General features: G+C 37.1%; 1 protein-coding gene and 1 non-coding gene across 5 annotated transcripts in view; both read left to right on the top strand.

The window, feature by feature from the left end:
- The first annotated feature begins 1,183 nt into the window (after window positions 1–1,183).
- On the top strand, window positions 1,184–1,266 carry trnal-uaa (transfer RNA leucine (anticodon UAA)). The gene has a single exon. It is a non-coding gene; the product is annotated as a tRNA-Leu (tRNA).
- Window positions 1,267–3,285: 2,019 nt separating this feature from the next.
- Window positions 3,286–13,952, top strand: part of utrn (utrophin) — a 364,200-nt gene continuing 353,533 nt past the window's right edge. For all 4 annotated transcript variants that reach the window (XM_022677556.2, XM_022677560.2, XM_022677559.2 and 1 more), the window contains exons 1-2: window positions 3,286–3,716; window positions 13,439–13,577. In XM_022677556.2, the coding sequence (XP_022533277.2) occupies window positions 13,496–13,577 (82 nt within the window). In that variant the 5' untranslated portion in view covers window positions 3,286–3,716; window positions 13,439–13,495. The remainder of the gene's footprint in view (window positions 3,717–13,438; window positions 13,578–13,952) is intronic.

Genomic DNA, 13,952 nt, shown 5'->3' on the forward strand with positions numbered 1-13,952 from the left:
AATTAAAAATACTAATTAAATAGTAGTCATGGATATTGCTTTAATTTTAGATCAGAAATTAAGGTATTTCACTAAAAAAGCAAAGAGAACGTACCTACTTGTTTCCTTTCTTCTACAGTAAGCAGGTTTTGTCGTTAAGGACGCTAGCGTTCCTGCTACTGAGAGCTAACTGGCTGGTGTGCTGATGCTTCTGAAGGAGATAATGTACACCCAGACTCAGAGCACATTTAATCATCTGCGTGTTAGCTTTAACATTTAGCTTCCTTTAATTAATATTTCGCAGCCAACTTTTTTTTTTGCAGCAAGTTTCAGGGAGAGAGGGTGCTTTTTCTGGGGGAAACAGAGATCCCTTCTTCCTTTTATTTATGTGCTTCCTTTAATTTTTATTCACATCTCGTTTTTTTAAGTGCATTAAATTTATATTATTGCTCCTCTTTTTATAAAAGTATATCAGCTTTTATTATATTATTTTGCTTAATGTTTTATTTATTTTATTATTTTTTTATATGCTGTAAACTCTCGCAACTTCTAGGAGACTTGAGATGTCTGGTAATTAGAGTTTAAACGCTTTTAAAACGATGTATTCTGTACTAGCGCATTTGATGTTTATCTGTGTTGAGAAAATTATATATATTTTCCAGTAAAGAAAGATCAAAACATTTATAAACTGTGAATTTGCTCAACTGGTCCATATGAACCCATTCATTTTGGTCTCACTCAGGAGCGCCCCCTGTTGGACCGATAAACCAGGAAGAGAGTCTGAAGTGGGTGATCTCCGCTCTAGAGCTTCTCTGATGTAGCCAGTAAAGCTAACGCTAGGCTAGTAAACAAACTCTCAAACTCTATTTTTAGCACAGGGTTTTTTAAGACAGAGCACTCTGCTCTTGTTTTAGAGTAATTTAGGTTTTCTCTTTGCTTTTTCTCTGTTAAGAGTGTCCATACTGTAGAATAAGCAAGTCAACACTGTTATTCTGTTGGCGCGCGAGAGTGTTTATGGTGTATGGAGCTCGTGAACGCTAAGAGCTGATTTGAAGCTCCGACTTGACATTTCCATATAAGGAAATGATTCTGCCCTTGTCTCATTCTGTGTGTCATTCCATTCGGTGTGTCATTCTATGCTTTATTTATTAAATGTATCAGCATTTCTTTAAAGGACCTTGTGCTACAGAAGCCGTATACGTTTACCAGGATGGCCGAGTGGTTAAGGCGTTGGACTTAAGATCCAATGGACATATGTCCGCGTGGGTTCGAACCCCACTCCTGGTAAATAATTTTTTATTCATTTTAATCCACATTTAAACAGTAGCAGAAGTGAAACCACTGATTTTGGATTTTTGGTTGTTCATTTGATCATAAAATACTAGTCTTTGCCATAAGAAACTGGCTTCAACTATAAGAAGCTGGTCTTAAACTGAGCTTTTCAGATTAGCAGGGACTTTTTAAATGTAAATAAGACGCTCACACACTGCCTCCTATTGGTAGGTCAACGTTATTACACTCAGCCTTCAGTGTACCTAGTTGCTGCATGTAGAAACAGACGTACTGAAACATGGGATTTTTATAGAAGGGTTTCAAAAAACTTGATTAAATCTTAAATGATCATAATCTTCGTATACAACCTATTTTATTATCTGTTATTTTTAACCAAATAAACGCTAATTATGCAATAAAGGTACATGTATATGTGTTTATTATGATCAAGTGCTATGACCAATATATCACGGTAGTACGTAGTTGTAGTGTACATTTAAATATTTTACATATTAAATATTTTATATAACATATAGAGCTAAATGTATTGCAATTCTGTGACATTGAATGTGTATTGTTTTGAAAATAAACGATTAAAAAAGTATTATCATGTTACTGTGTTCTTTCTTTTATCACATGAAACTTTACCGAAAATGATTTTATTTTATATAGTAAGTAATATTCAGTATAAATCACGTAAACATGGTTTTATTTTAGTTTGAAATGCATCAATTATTGAAGGTACACGTTTCTGAAAAATCATTGATTTAAAATGTGGAATGTATAAATAGATCAAATTTCCAACAAAGAAATAAATAATGTTTTAATCCATTGACAAAAATCAGCCTATGAAAATTTAACTGGTCTGCATACTGTCTGCGTCTGAGCCTGTTAGCTTTTAGTATGAGGATTAAGTGTCTTTTACTTAGTATTATTCCATGTCTTACTGCAAGAGACTCCTCAATATCACCATCATTTATTCCGAGATTAAAATAAAAAGAAACCAGTGTACTTTCCATTTTTGTACTAAAGATTATCCTTGATTTAGAGCTTTGGTGTAATATTCAGTCTTCTTCATGGGCATTAATTTACAAAAAAATCAGGGTTTATTATTATCTGGCTGCTGATTAATTATCCATTCCCATAAGTCATGGCCACGACTTAATTATCTCATTCACACACCTTCATGATCTCATTCCCACACGTTAGGATCTTGTTAACCTTAATAGGTTGTTAATTAGGTTGTTTAATAAGTCATGGCCACACCATAGGATAAGATCCTATGGTGTGGCCAGGACTTATTAAGGCGTGGGAATGATATCCTAATATGATTCTAATAGGTTGTGGCCACAATTTTCTTATTCAAACGCCTTATTATCTAATTCCCACATATTAGGATCTCATTCCCACTCCTTAATAAGTTGTGGCCACAATTTTCTCATTCACATGCCTTTATTATCTCATTCCCATGCATTAGGATCTCATTCCCAGGGCTTAATAAGTCCCAGACACGCATTAGGTTCTCGTTCACCTGCTTAATATGTCATAGCCACAACTTAATTTTCTCATTCACATGCCTTAATTTTCTCATTTCCATGAATTATGATCTCATTCCCATGCCTTATTAAGTCATGGCCACAACTTAATTATATCATTATCACGTATTAGGATCTAATTCCCATGCCTTAATAAGTCGTGGCCACACATTATTATTATTATTATTATTATTATTATTATTATTATTATTATTATTATTATTATTATTTATTTATTTTATTTTTTTTAGCGTGATTGCACCTATGGTGCTTCGTGTGTTACAGTATCAGTGTACAGTAAACAGCTGGGACACAGCCTGCATGTACTGAATGAATGGGTGACGGGAACGCGCGTGGACGCGCCCGTGGAGCACACCGGCAGTCACGTGACGAGGCGCGCGCGCGCCATGTTTCCAGTTCTTTTTTTCTGTTATTTCAGTGGGCGGCGCGGAGAGAAGGAGGAGGATGAGGGAGGAGTAGAGGGGGGGGGAGTGTAACACTGGGAACAAAGTTCAGCGCACACACAAGTTTCAGCAGCGCTTCTCCGCTCAGGAGTTCACACAGAAACTCTGATCCACTACTATCACTATTATCACTACTATCACTACTACTGACCCACCGCTGCGGGATTACAGCCTCAACTCTCCGGATTAATCACACTTTCAGACCGGAGCACATTCTGATCCTCCTCCTCAAACAGTGAGGAAAAGCGCTGAATGCAGAAGTGGAGCGCAGACGTGGAGGAGGAGGAGGGAGCGCTCAGTACTCAGTGAGCTCTGGAGCTCTGGAAATGGCCTCAAACCCACCCGAACACGCTTAAAATGACTCAGTGAGATCTCACACTCCCGCTTCAGCTGCTGCTCCTCTAACGCTGCTGACCTGTTGAGTCGCATGGGAGACTCTGACTGAGACTCGGCAGCAGCACTGAAGGTAAGACCGCGTGTGTTTGTTTGGTTTCAGTCTTTAACTTAACCTAAATAACTCAGTTTAAAAAGAAAACATTAAACAAAAATCAGGATAAACATGTTTGTTTGATCAATAATGAGCGTTAAACCCAAACAGCGCGAGCAAATGAAGGTTATTGAAAGAGTTTCTCAGAACTTTTCTTTTCAGTGCTCCAAGTCATTAAGTTACATATTGGCGGTTTCCATCAACCACTCTAAACAGAGGTGCTCCACTAAACACTGCTGACCAGGGTTCTCCATGAAACACTGTTCATGGCTGTTGATTTGGGTTCTGCATCCACTTAATGGAAAACCCAAGTCAACTGGGTTTAATGGAGAACCCAAGATAGCAAATCCAGGGTTTTGTGGAAAGCCTAAGGCAGCAGAGCCAGTGTTTTATGTAGAACCCAAGGCAGCAGAGCCGGTGTTGCATGGAGAACCCATAGCAGCAGAGCCAGTGTTTCATGGAGAACCCATAGCAGCAGAGCCAGTGTTTCATGGAGAACCCATAGCAGCATTGCCAGTGTTTCATGGAGAACCCATAGCAGCAGAGCCAGTGTTTTATGTAGAACCCATAGCAGCATTGCCAGTGTTTCATGGAGAACCCATAGCAGCAGAGCCAGTGTTTCATGGAGAACCCATAGCAGCAGAGCCAGTGTTTCATGGAGAACCCATAGCAGCAGAGCCAGTGTTTCATGGAGAACCCATTGCAGCAGAGCCCAGTGTTTTATGTAGAACCCATAGCAGCATTGCCAGTGTTTCATGGAGAACCCATAGCAGCAGAGCCAGTGTTTTATGTAGAACCCATAGCAGCATAGCCAGGGTTTCATGGAGAACCCATAGCAGCAGAGCCAGTGTTTTATGTAGAACCCATAGCAGCATAGCCAGGGTTTCATGGAGAACCCATAGCAGGATAGCCAGTGTTTTGTGGAAAGCCCAAGGCAGCAGCGCAAGTGTTTCATGGCGAACCCATAGTAGCAGAGCCAGTGTTTCATGGAGAACCCATAGTAGCAGAGCCAGTGTTTCATGGAGAACCCATAGTAGCAGAGCCAGTGTTTCTGCTTTGGGTCTTCATTAAACCCAGATGGGTTTTCAGATAAACACTGCTAACAGGTTTCCATTAAACACTGGCTCATGTCTTGGGTTCTTCATCTACATAATCTTCACATCTGTAGTGAAGACATGTTTAAGAAGCCTAGGATCTTCTACCTACATATGTGTGACTGTCTACTATAATTACTTTTTAGGAGAATGTTATGTTTAGGAGAATGAACACAGTCAACCATCACAACATTCCGGAAAATTGGCCTAGGAATTTGGGTTCTATATTAAGCAGTGAGGTTCTTTATTAACTTAAAATGTGACCCATGGTGTTCCCATGAATACTTAGTAATTAAGAAAATTAGGAGAAGAAATGTAAAATAAACGTATAAAATTAGCCCAGGTTCCATAGAATGAAACACTTTCGACAGAGGTTCTCAAGTAAACATTGCTGCGTTGGGTTCTCCGTGAAACACTGGCTGCTGCTGCCTTAGGATTAAATAAGATTTGTTTGCTTGGATTCTCTATTTAACAGTGACTGTTGACTTAAGTTCTTCTTCCACTTCACGTGTGACAAATGTTTCCAATGAATAATTAATTTATTAACTTTTAAAAGAATAAATGTAGTAATAAACCATTAAAACTTCTATTCACCTAGGGTACATAAATTAAAACAATCTTGACAGATGTACTCTTGTAAATGTTGCCGCCTTGGGTTCTTCGTGAAACACTGGCTCTGCTGCCTTGGGTTCACCATAACACCCAGTTTACTTGTATGCTCAGTTAAACACTACTAACTTTTTTTTTATTTTTTTTTTATATATATATAAAACACTGGCTCATGACTTGGGTTTGTTTATCCACTTAATGTTCACACATGTACTGAAGACACTTTTGAGAAGCCTAGGATCTGCTGAAAATAACAGTACATAAGATGTGTGATTGCCTTCATACTACTTACTTTACTTACTAATTTTTAGGACTGTAAAGTTAGAGTAAACTATCAAAATGTCTCAGACAATTGGCCAAGGCCCATAGAGTTAAACAGTTTTGACAGAGGATCTCCATTAAACACTGTTGACCTGTATTTTCCACCAAACACTGTTGACCTGGGTGCTCCATTAAACACCGTATGCTTACTTTGGTTCTCCATTAAACATTGGCTCCATATTTTGGTCCCTCATTAAACATTGGCTGCTGACTTTGTTTGGGGTTTTTCGTCCACATAATATTCACATATCTAGGGAATACATATTTGAGAAGCGTAGGATCTTCTAAAAATAACCGTTTGTGACCGTTTTCTATAAATAACTTTGTAATTCTTTGGAGAATAAAAGTAGAGTAAACTTTTAAAACGTTCCAAACAATTGGCTAAGGCCCATAGAGTTAACCTTTTCAGGGGTCTTCAGAATTGTTTTGCTTCATCAGACCAGGATGAGCAGTTTCTAAATGAGGGGCTTTCCCTCAACACTCACTTGTATTGCCCACAGCCTGGGCGTGAGTGGATGAAGAATTAGCCCCAAATCAGCAGCCTGTATTAGAATGTTTTTAATAGAGAACCCAATGCAGCACTGATGATTAAGAACCCAAGTCAACAGTGTCTCATGTAGACCCTCTGTAAAGAGTGTTTAAACATGGGCTTAGCTGGGTTGTACTATGTACATAGTGGGTTGTAAGAATTGGGGAAACCCACCTGGGTCCCAATAAAGACACATGTACAAACATACAACTTAGGGGGGTTAACCCATCTAGCCCGTGTTCCACCCTTGTAAGCTGAACATGAGAATTTGTCTGGAAAGGTTCTTTGACGTTGATGTTTTTCATGGTTTGCATTGGTTTCTTTAAGCATCTGTAGTGTGAGTTGGGCTAGTGTAAATATTTAACCCAGTGTTTTTCCACCTTGCCCTGCACATTTGTTGTGGTTTCTGTTTCCCAATACACCTGATCCAGTTAATCAACTCTTAAACCAACTTTTTTAGAGTTGTAGGTGTTTGGTTAATGCAAGTGCTTCACTAAAAAAGAGACATGGCAGGGTTCTTCCAGGACCAAGGTTGAGACCATTGTTTTGGAGAACCGTTAAGAGGATGTTGGTTTACATAAGTAATCTACTTTTTAAAGAAATTCCAGACCCAATCATTGCTGTTGGACCAATGACCTGTCCAGTTCTTTATAGATAAAGCCTTTCCATCCCTAAAACACACAAAAAAAATAGAAAAGTACATTTCCTTGAGGGATGCAGAATGATTGCACAGCTAAATGAGTGGAACGAGGGATAAAAAACAACAAACAGATGAGTGCAGGTAGCATTGCAGTGGATTAGAGCTTGGGAACCCACATTGAAGAAATACACAATTTGGTGGCTGTCAGGCTAAACTATAGGCTTTGGGTGTGTGCAGAAATGCATTGAAGCAAATATAAGGGACAAAGGATGAAAAAAAATGCCAAATAGATGAGTGCAGAGGAGTGCAGATCAGCACTCTACTCTACTCTACTCGAAGAGTCCTACCCTAAGATAGTGTATCCAAAATGGTGTGTGTCAGGTTTAACAAAGTTACAGTATATTGGCCTGTACTTTAAGTTTTAATTGGGGGAAATAAAATGTAGAATTTAAATGTAAAGTTTATACAAAACCATGCATCCGATCAAAAAGTTGAACACAAGCCTAGATAAAACAATCTGCTGCTGTGGAGTTGGAATGGTGTCAGTAGCTCATAAACTGAGAGATGAGACACCCAGCAAAGATCAGGCAGAAAAATACTGTAACTAGTAAAACCCAGGAATGTGACCTGCTCAGCCCTTGTCGAGTGGAGGAATCTGACATAGTGGGACATGCTGTGTTTTCATTGCTGAAGTCTAAAGTTAGAGGTTTGCGTCACTTTTTTTAAAGGTGCATGCCATCGGGTTCATGTTTTGACTCCCTCTGTGCCAGAACCTTCAGAGAGTCGCATATCTCACTATCTGGAGTGACTTTCCTGCTGGTGCACTGGTGATTATTTATCAGTGACTTTTGATTGCTTTTCAGTGACCTCACCAGGGCCTGCAGTACTGTGGGATCAGTGTGACAACTCACTAACAAAAGCTGGGCTTAAGAAGTTGGAACTTAAACAACACCTTTTAAAGTAGTGGACCGTGAGTGTATGAACAGATTTCTGAAGGTGTCTGATTACTTCTAAATCTGATGCAGACATTTAATAAAGAGAGCTTGATTTTAGCTCAGTGGTCAATTTTTTCAGTGCATGTAAACTCTTTTACAGGAGTATTCTTGGATTTTCAGTCTGTGCATGAGTGAAAACAGACCGTGGTACTGGAAATAAGATGGAGACAAAACAGTTTCAGATTGAAATAACCTTCTAGCTGATGTATGCTCATCCTGAGGCTCAATGTATTAAGAAAAGTCATGATATGAAGTTTGATCTTCACATGATATATCTATCTTTTTCTATAATTTTACTATCTGGTTGCAAAGCAAAAATCAGGTTCTTGACCTGCTCATGTAGTCTGTGACTTTTCCTGTTTATGATAGTAGAGACCACTTAGTCGGTTTGATTATCTGCTCATTGACTTCAGAAAAGGCCTGATAGATGTCATCTAAGAACTTTGGCCAAAGCTGTTGGATCTTTCAGTGTTGCAAGTTTTTGAAATGTAAATCATTCTTCTGCTGTGTGTGTGTGTGTCTGTGTGTGTGTGTGTACATGCATGTAACAGCATGTACCATACTGATAACATCTTGATTATATGGCTCATTGCCGCCTCTTTGGTGGTTTTGGAGTTTTTTTCATCTGTCATCCCTGCAGCTGACTGTGGAAATTAGAGGATGGTGTATCAACAGTGTCATTAAAGATAGTAATAAGAAACACGCATTCCATCGACGCTGGGCAATAGTGTTTAAAAAGTGTTTAAAAAAAAAAAAAAGGTCTCAGTTTGGACTGCGGCATATTGTATTGTATGCAATACCATTTTTGGCATTCCATATTTTGATAATGGTATTGTTTATTTTGTGTATGCTTTGCTTTTTTATTTACCGTATTTACATTTAATCATATGTTTGCATGCAGTTTAGATATTTAACGGACACAATAATGTTGGAATTATATCAGTTTGGACAATAATTACTTTTTTTTTTTTTTTTGTCGACTGTGGCCAATATTTCAAACTGATATTTGCTGATGTATTTATTAAATGCAGAAAAAGTGATGCTGGTTGCACTATTACAATTTCTTGACATGACCATCTTACTTTAAAATCCACTGATTTAAGCTCATTTTTATTTATTTTTTATTAGTTTTGAAGTTATACAGTTACACTGGGGTGTATGAAATAAATATAAAAAATGTAATAATAAATAATAATAAATATAATAAATGTAATGTTTTTTCAGGAATAGCCATCGTATCCCATCAACTTTAACGCAACCGTAGCTTTTATTTTGAACATGCTGCAAACATATCCTGACATAACTTATGTTTCAGTTAGGACTATTCTGGTTTGGGATGAATTGGGAAGTTGGGAATCAGGGTAAGAAGGGCAATTTTTGATAATATCTGACAGTTTCAGCATCTGATGTGGACTCAAACCACTAAGTCGTGCTTTCTTTAGCATATGTGAACATATCAGAGGAACTTAGACCCCTCTAAACATCCCCAAAAACAAACTAAACCGACACTATCTATTGACAGTCTGAACATCACAGATGTATTTACATAAGTTGCTTTGGTATCTAACCAAGAGCAACTAACTTTTGGTGCTCTTCTTGGACCCTTGCACTTCCAGTGCTCCAAGTTTGTTGTTTGCTGTTTGTTGCGTTGAGAGTAGGGGTGTGCCATATCGTATTGTACACGATAATATCGTCAATTTTTAAATACTGCGAACAATATTATACCCTAAAATATCGTGCCATATCACACATCCCATTTCCCATTATATAGCTGCTAGAGTATCATTTATTGTACTTTAATTCTGGATACATGGAGATATTTTGAGTACATTATTAGCATCATGACATTGTGGATCATTGACCTTTGTTTCAAATCTGATAAAATTCTTGTATTTTGTAATATCTCACTTGCAGTGTGCAGTATTATATTGTATGTAATAAAATATTTTTTTTTATTTTCTTGTAGTTTATATTGTATTTTTTAAATATATATATATATATATATATTTTTAAAGTGTTTTGTCATATTGCCAAGAGTATCGTTATCGCGAAAATACCATGAAATATTGTGATATTATTTTAGGGCCATATCGCCCACCCCTAGTTAAGAGTGGCACAAAAGACATTGAAATCTGGTTTTATCATCCCAATGACACAAATTTGATTAGAATCTTATTTCAAATCACCTCCAAATGTGGATTGGGTCTAATTTGCCAGTTTGCTTGTCTGTACAGTCTAGAGATGCATGAATACTGATACTGGTATCGAGTATTTACCAGATGCCGTGCTCATTTATTTATACTCATCACAAATAAAGCTAGTAATACTTTGAGTCTGGTACACATTGGTGTGCTACAGTTCATATACAGTGTGAAACAAAAAAAAAAAAAAAAAAAAAAAAGTCCTAATTCTCTTGTCACTGTTTATAACAAATCCTCAAAGCAACACTCCAGAATTCAGGCAGTGAGAGTGTTTTATAGGCATTTTTTAATCTGATTGCTGCAGAACATCAGAGTTAGTCAGTAGTCAGATCAATGTATTTATGTTTAATTGAGTACTCAGATAATAGGAAAACTCAGAATTTACATGAGTCAGGCAATAATCAGATTTTTCTTTGCAACCAGCCAATAATCTCTTGAATGAAATATGATGTTAACATAGTCTAAAACCCAATTGTTATGACTCTGCTTTCTTAAAAACACATTAAACCGCAGTATGATCATACAGCAGTTAGAAGATAAAGATTATTTATATCCTGAAAATGTTTTGTCTCTTGTGTTTTGCGGGTGCTGTGTTAAATACTGCTCACTAGTTTTGCGTGTGCAGACTGAGAAATCTGAGAATCCTCGGGTTTAGAGACGCACTGAGAAATCTGATTACTGAATTAAAATCCAGCTCCCTTTATCCGATTTCTTGATCAGATTAATTTAACCTTACTCTGATATAAGACTAAGATTACTTAAATAATCAGATACCTGCAGTAGTCCATTTATAATCAGATTATGAAGTGCATGTAGGGCTGAATGATATGGCCAACTTTTTATCACAATTTATATATATATTTTTTTTACTTTTGGTCAATATGATATAGTTCTGATATTGATATGAACAATATAAAATTCACAGAAAAAACGCACTAAAAAGAACCTGCAAAATGTCTTTACCTCCAAACATCTGAAAAAACAGATTCGCTATTTATTACATTTATTCATTTAATGTTTTTAGAAAATCCATTGGCAAAAACTAGACAGAATATATGTAAATTGAGATGTATATGATTTATATTATTCAAAACTATGCAATCTGCCAATTGGATAAGCCAATTTTTCGTATAAATTTTTGATAAAATATTTATTTAAAAGATTTATTAAAAATTGCAAAGTCTAAAAATGATTGATGTAAGAGTTCAGCAAAAAATATTATTTGTCTTAAATTTGGACAAAAGGATCAGAAAAACTTTACTTGTGACTTTTTATGCTTATTTTGAGTCAAATTGCTTAAATAATAAAAATAATTCAATTATTCTTAAAATAATCAAAAACTTACATTTACAATGCGATTAGATTTTATTGCCTTGTAATTAAATATTTTCACTTATTGCAGATAGTTGTACTGTTTTTTTGCAGTGTGTGCCCTGCCATGAACAACATTTAGTGATGGATGCTTTAAAAATAAAAATTAAAAAGTATATTAAAATATTAGAAATGTGTATCAGCCATAACACTGATCATGTGATCTCCAGGAAAAGTAGGGTAAACTTTTTTTTTAATTTTGGGAAGTGAATAAATTCCCATGTGTCCCAGAACTTTTGTTGTTGTAGCTTTGAAAGGAAGGAATTTCAGCAGATTTTCTATGGACCAATTCTACGAGGCTTGGTGCTGCCAAGAAACGTGGCGTTTTATTGCCTCTACATAATCTCTGAAGATGTGAACACAGTGTGTGAGGTGCTGATTTAACACCCTGGCCTTTCTAGTGCTGATTAGCGTGTGTTTAGGCATGGGTTAATCCACTGTCAGCTATTCGCCCCCAGGGCCTTGTTGTTCGCTTCAGTTGCAATGCAACCTAAGGCTCAAGCATCAGCAGGCAGATCATGCTAATGAAAGTCAGCATGTTTGGACTGGAGAGGAGGTTGGTGGGCTAAAGCCGGGAAATTCACTGGAACTGTCTAGGGGGTGTGTGTGGGGGGGTGGGGTTCATTTTGTTTTGACTGAAGTTTAATTAGGGTATTTTCACACCTGAAGGTCTTAAGCAGAGTCCACAGCAAGATTTGTGAGTGTTCATTTTGGTTTCATGAGTGAATTAAAGAGGTTTTTTGCGTCCTGCCATTGTCCTCTTGTCTTTTGCGGCGAGTTGTTTTTGCAGGTGTTGTGCCATATTGGAGTTTGACTCCCTTTCGTGGTCATGCATGTTCCGCAAAAAAAAATTAACATAAGACTTCCATTGGCTTTAATTCCCATTTTATAAGTAAGGGTTAATCTACAGTTACAGTAGATACAGAAATCACTAAAGTAAGTGTTTGAATCAATGCTGCTGCATGGCAAAATTATTTGGATTAAGTCCAGATATATTGAACTAGTACAAAGTGCAGGTAATGTCCAGACGATTAGATGACAACCAAAATATTAATTAATTCCAGCACTAGTAAGTAGAGCAGGCAAGTTCCAGAGAATTACAGTGGATCATACTGTTTTCAGAATTGACTACGTTTAATATTGTAGTGTGAATATTAAAGCATTTTGATGTATTCCTGACAGCAGAGCTCCACCAACATTAATTACGTTACGTGCCCTGATGGAACATGCTTAATTCCTGTGAGACCTTACTGATTTACAGAATTCTGATAGCGGGATGGAGAATATGACAGAAAATTAAACACTAAACCCCAGTGAGCAACAGTGGCAAGCAAAAACTCCTGGAGTAAGAAACATTTCAACATTTATAAGATCAATCTACCTATAAATTATTGCATCCACATAAGTCTATTATGTTAAACTCAAGTGTTCTGACAGGATTTATGGAGAACAGAGTATACAGAACATAATCAGAGCATGACTAATGACTCCAGGAAATAACTAAAGGGACAGAGCCAGAAGGTAACATAGACACGGAAGCATCCTGAGACAATGGCATCCACCCACTCCACCATCCACAAACATCTCAGTTTACCACAATTACCTCAGCAAACCCTTAGAGATCAGATCACCCAGGATGCATGTATATGCCAGGCGTGAACAGGGCTCAAGTTTCATTACAGTGAGAGAATTCATTTTGGTTTTTGTCAATTGTCTTTTTTTAATTTTTTTTTATTTATTTATTTATTTGTCCATCCACTATGTATTGTGCAGTTTTTTTACTCACCATTCATTTAAGTTGAGGACTGTCTTTCTCGTCTTTGATCACCCCTTGACTTCCCAAATAACTGATTAACTGACCTGGAAATGACCTGCTTTTAAGGTATCTGATTGGAGAAATCTGTTCCTGAATGATCAGTTCAGCTGATGTTTGTTTTTCAGGATTTTACCCTGAAGACTTACCTTGGAAAGTGATCAGAAAATCTGCTGCTTGGGAAGATGGCTAATTTAGGATCACCTGTTGATGCAGCGGAGGGCGGGGTCAACAATGAGTTTAGTGACATTATCAGGTGGCGATCAGGTGAGTGCAAGTACATGTTGTTCTTAAAATCTGGGTGGTTTCAGGCAAAGGTGTGATGCCATAGCTTTTCTAAAGTTCTGTGACATGGTGAAAACAAAAGAAGAAACCTCAGACGCAGAGTGTTTCTTGTTGGATTTGCCTGCAACCACTTTATTCCAAAATAAGCTATGGAAAGGTGTGCTTTGATTTTTGGACTGTCAGATTAGGCAACAGTTATTAAGAATCATGTGTTTCCATGTTCTTGCCTTAAGGAAGGGAAGCTTATGCTTCTCACCATTAATTTTAAGACAGTGTTGTTCTCTGATAGCAGTTTGCTCTACACTTAAGCTTAATGGCTCTTTATATACTGCTAAACTTGATCTGGGTGTATTTAAT

This window comes from Astyanax mexicanus, chromosome 13, assembly GCF_023375975.1.
Source record: "Astyanax mexicanus isolate ESR-SI-001 chromosome 13, AstMex3_surface, whole genome shotgun sequence".
Classification (NCBI taxonomy): Eukaryota; Metazoa; Chordata; class Actinopteri; order Characiformes; family Acestrorhamphidae; genus Astyanax; species Astyanax mexicanus.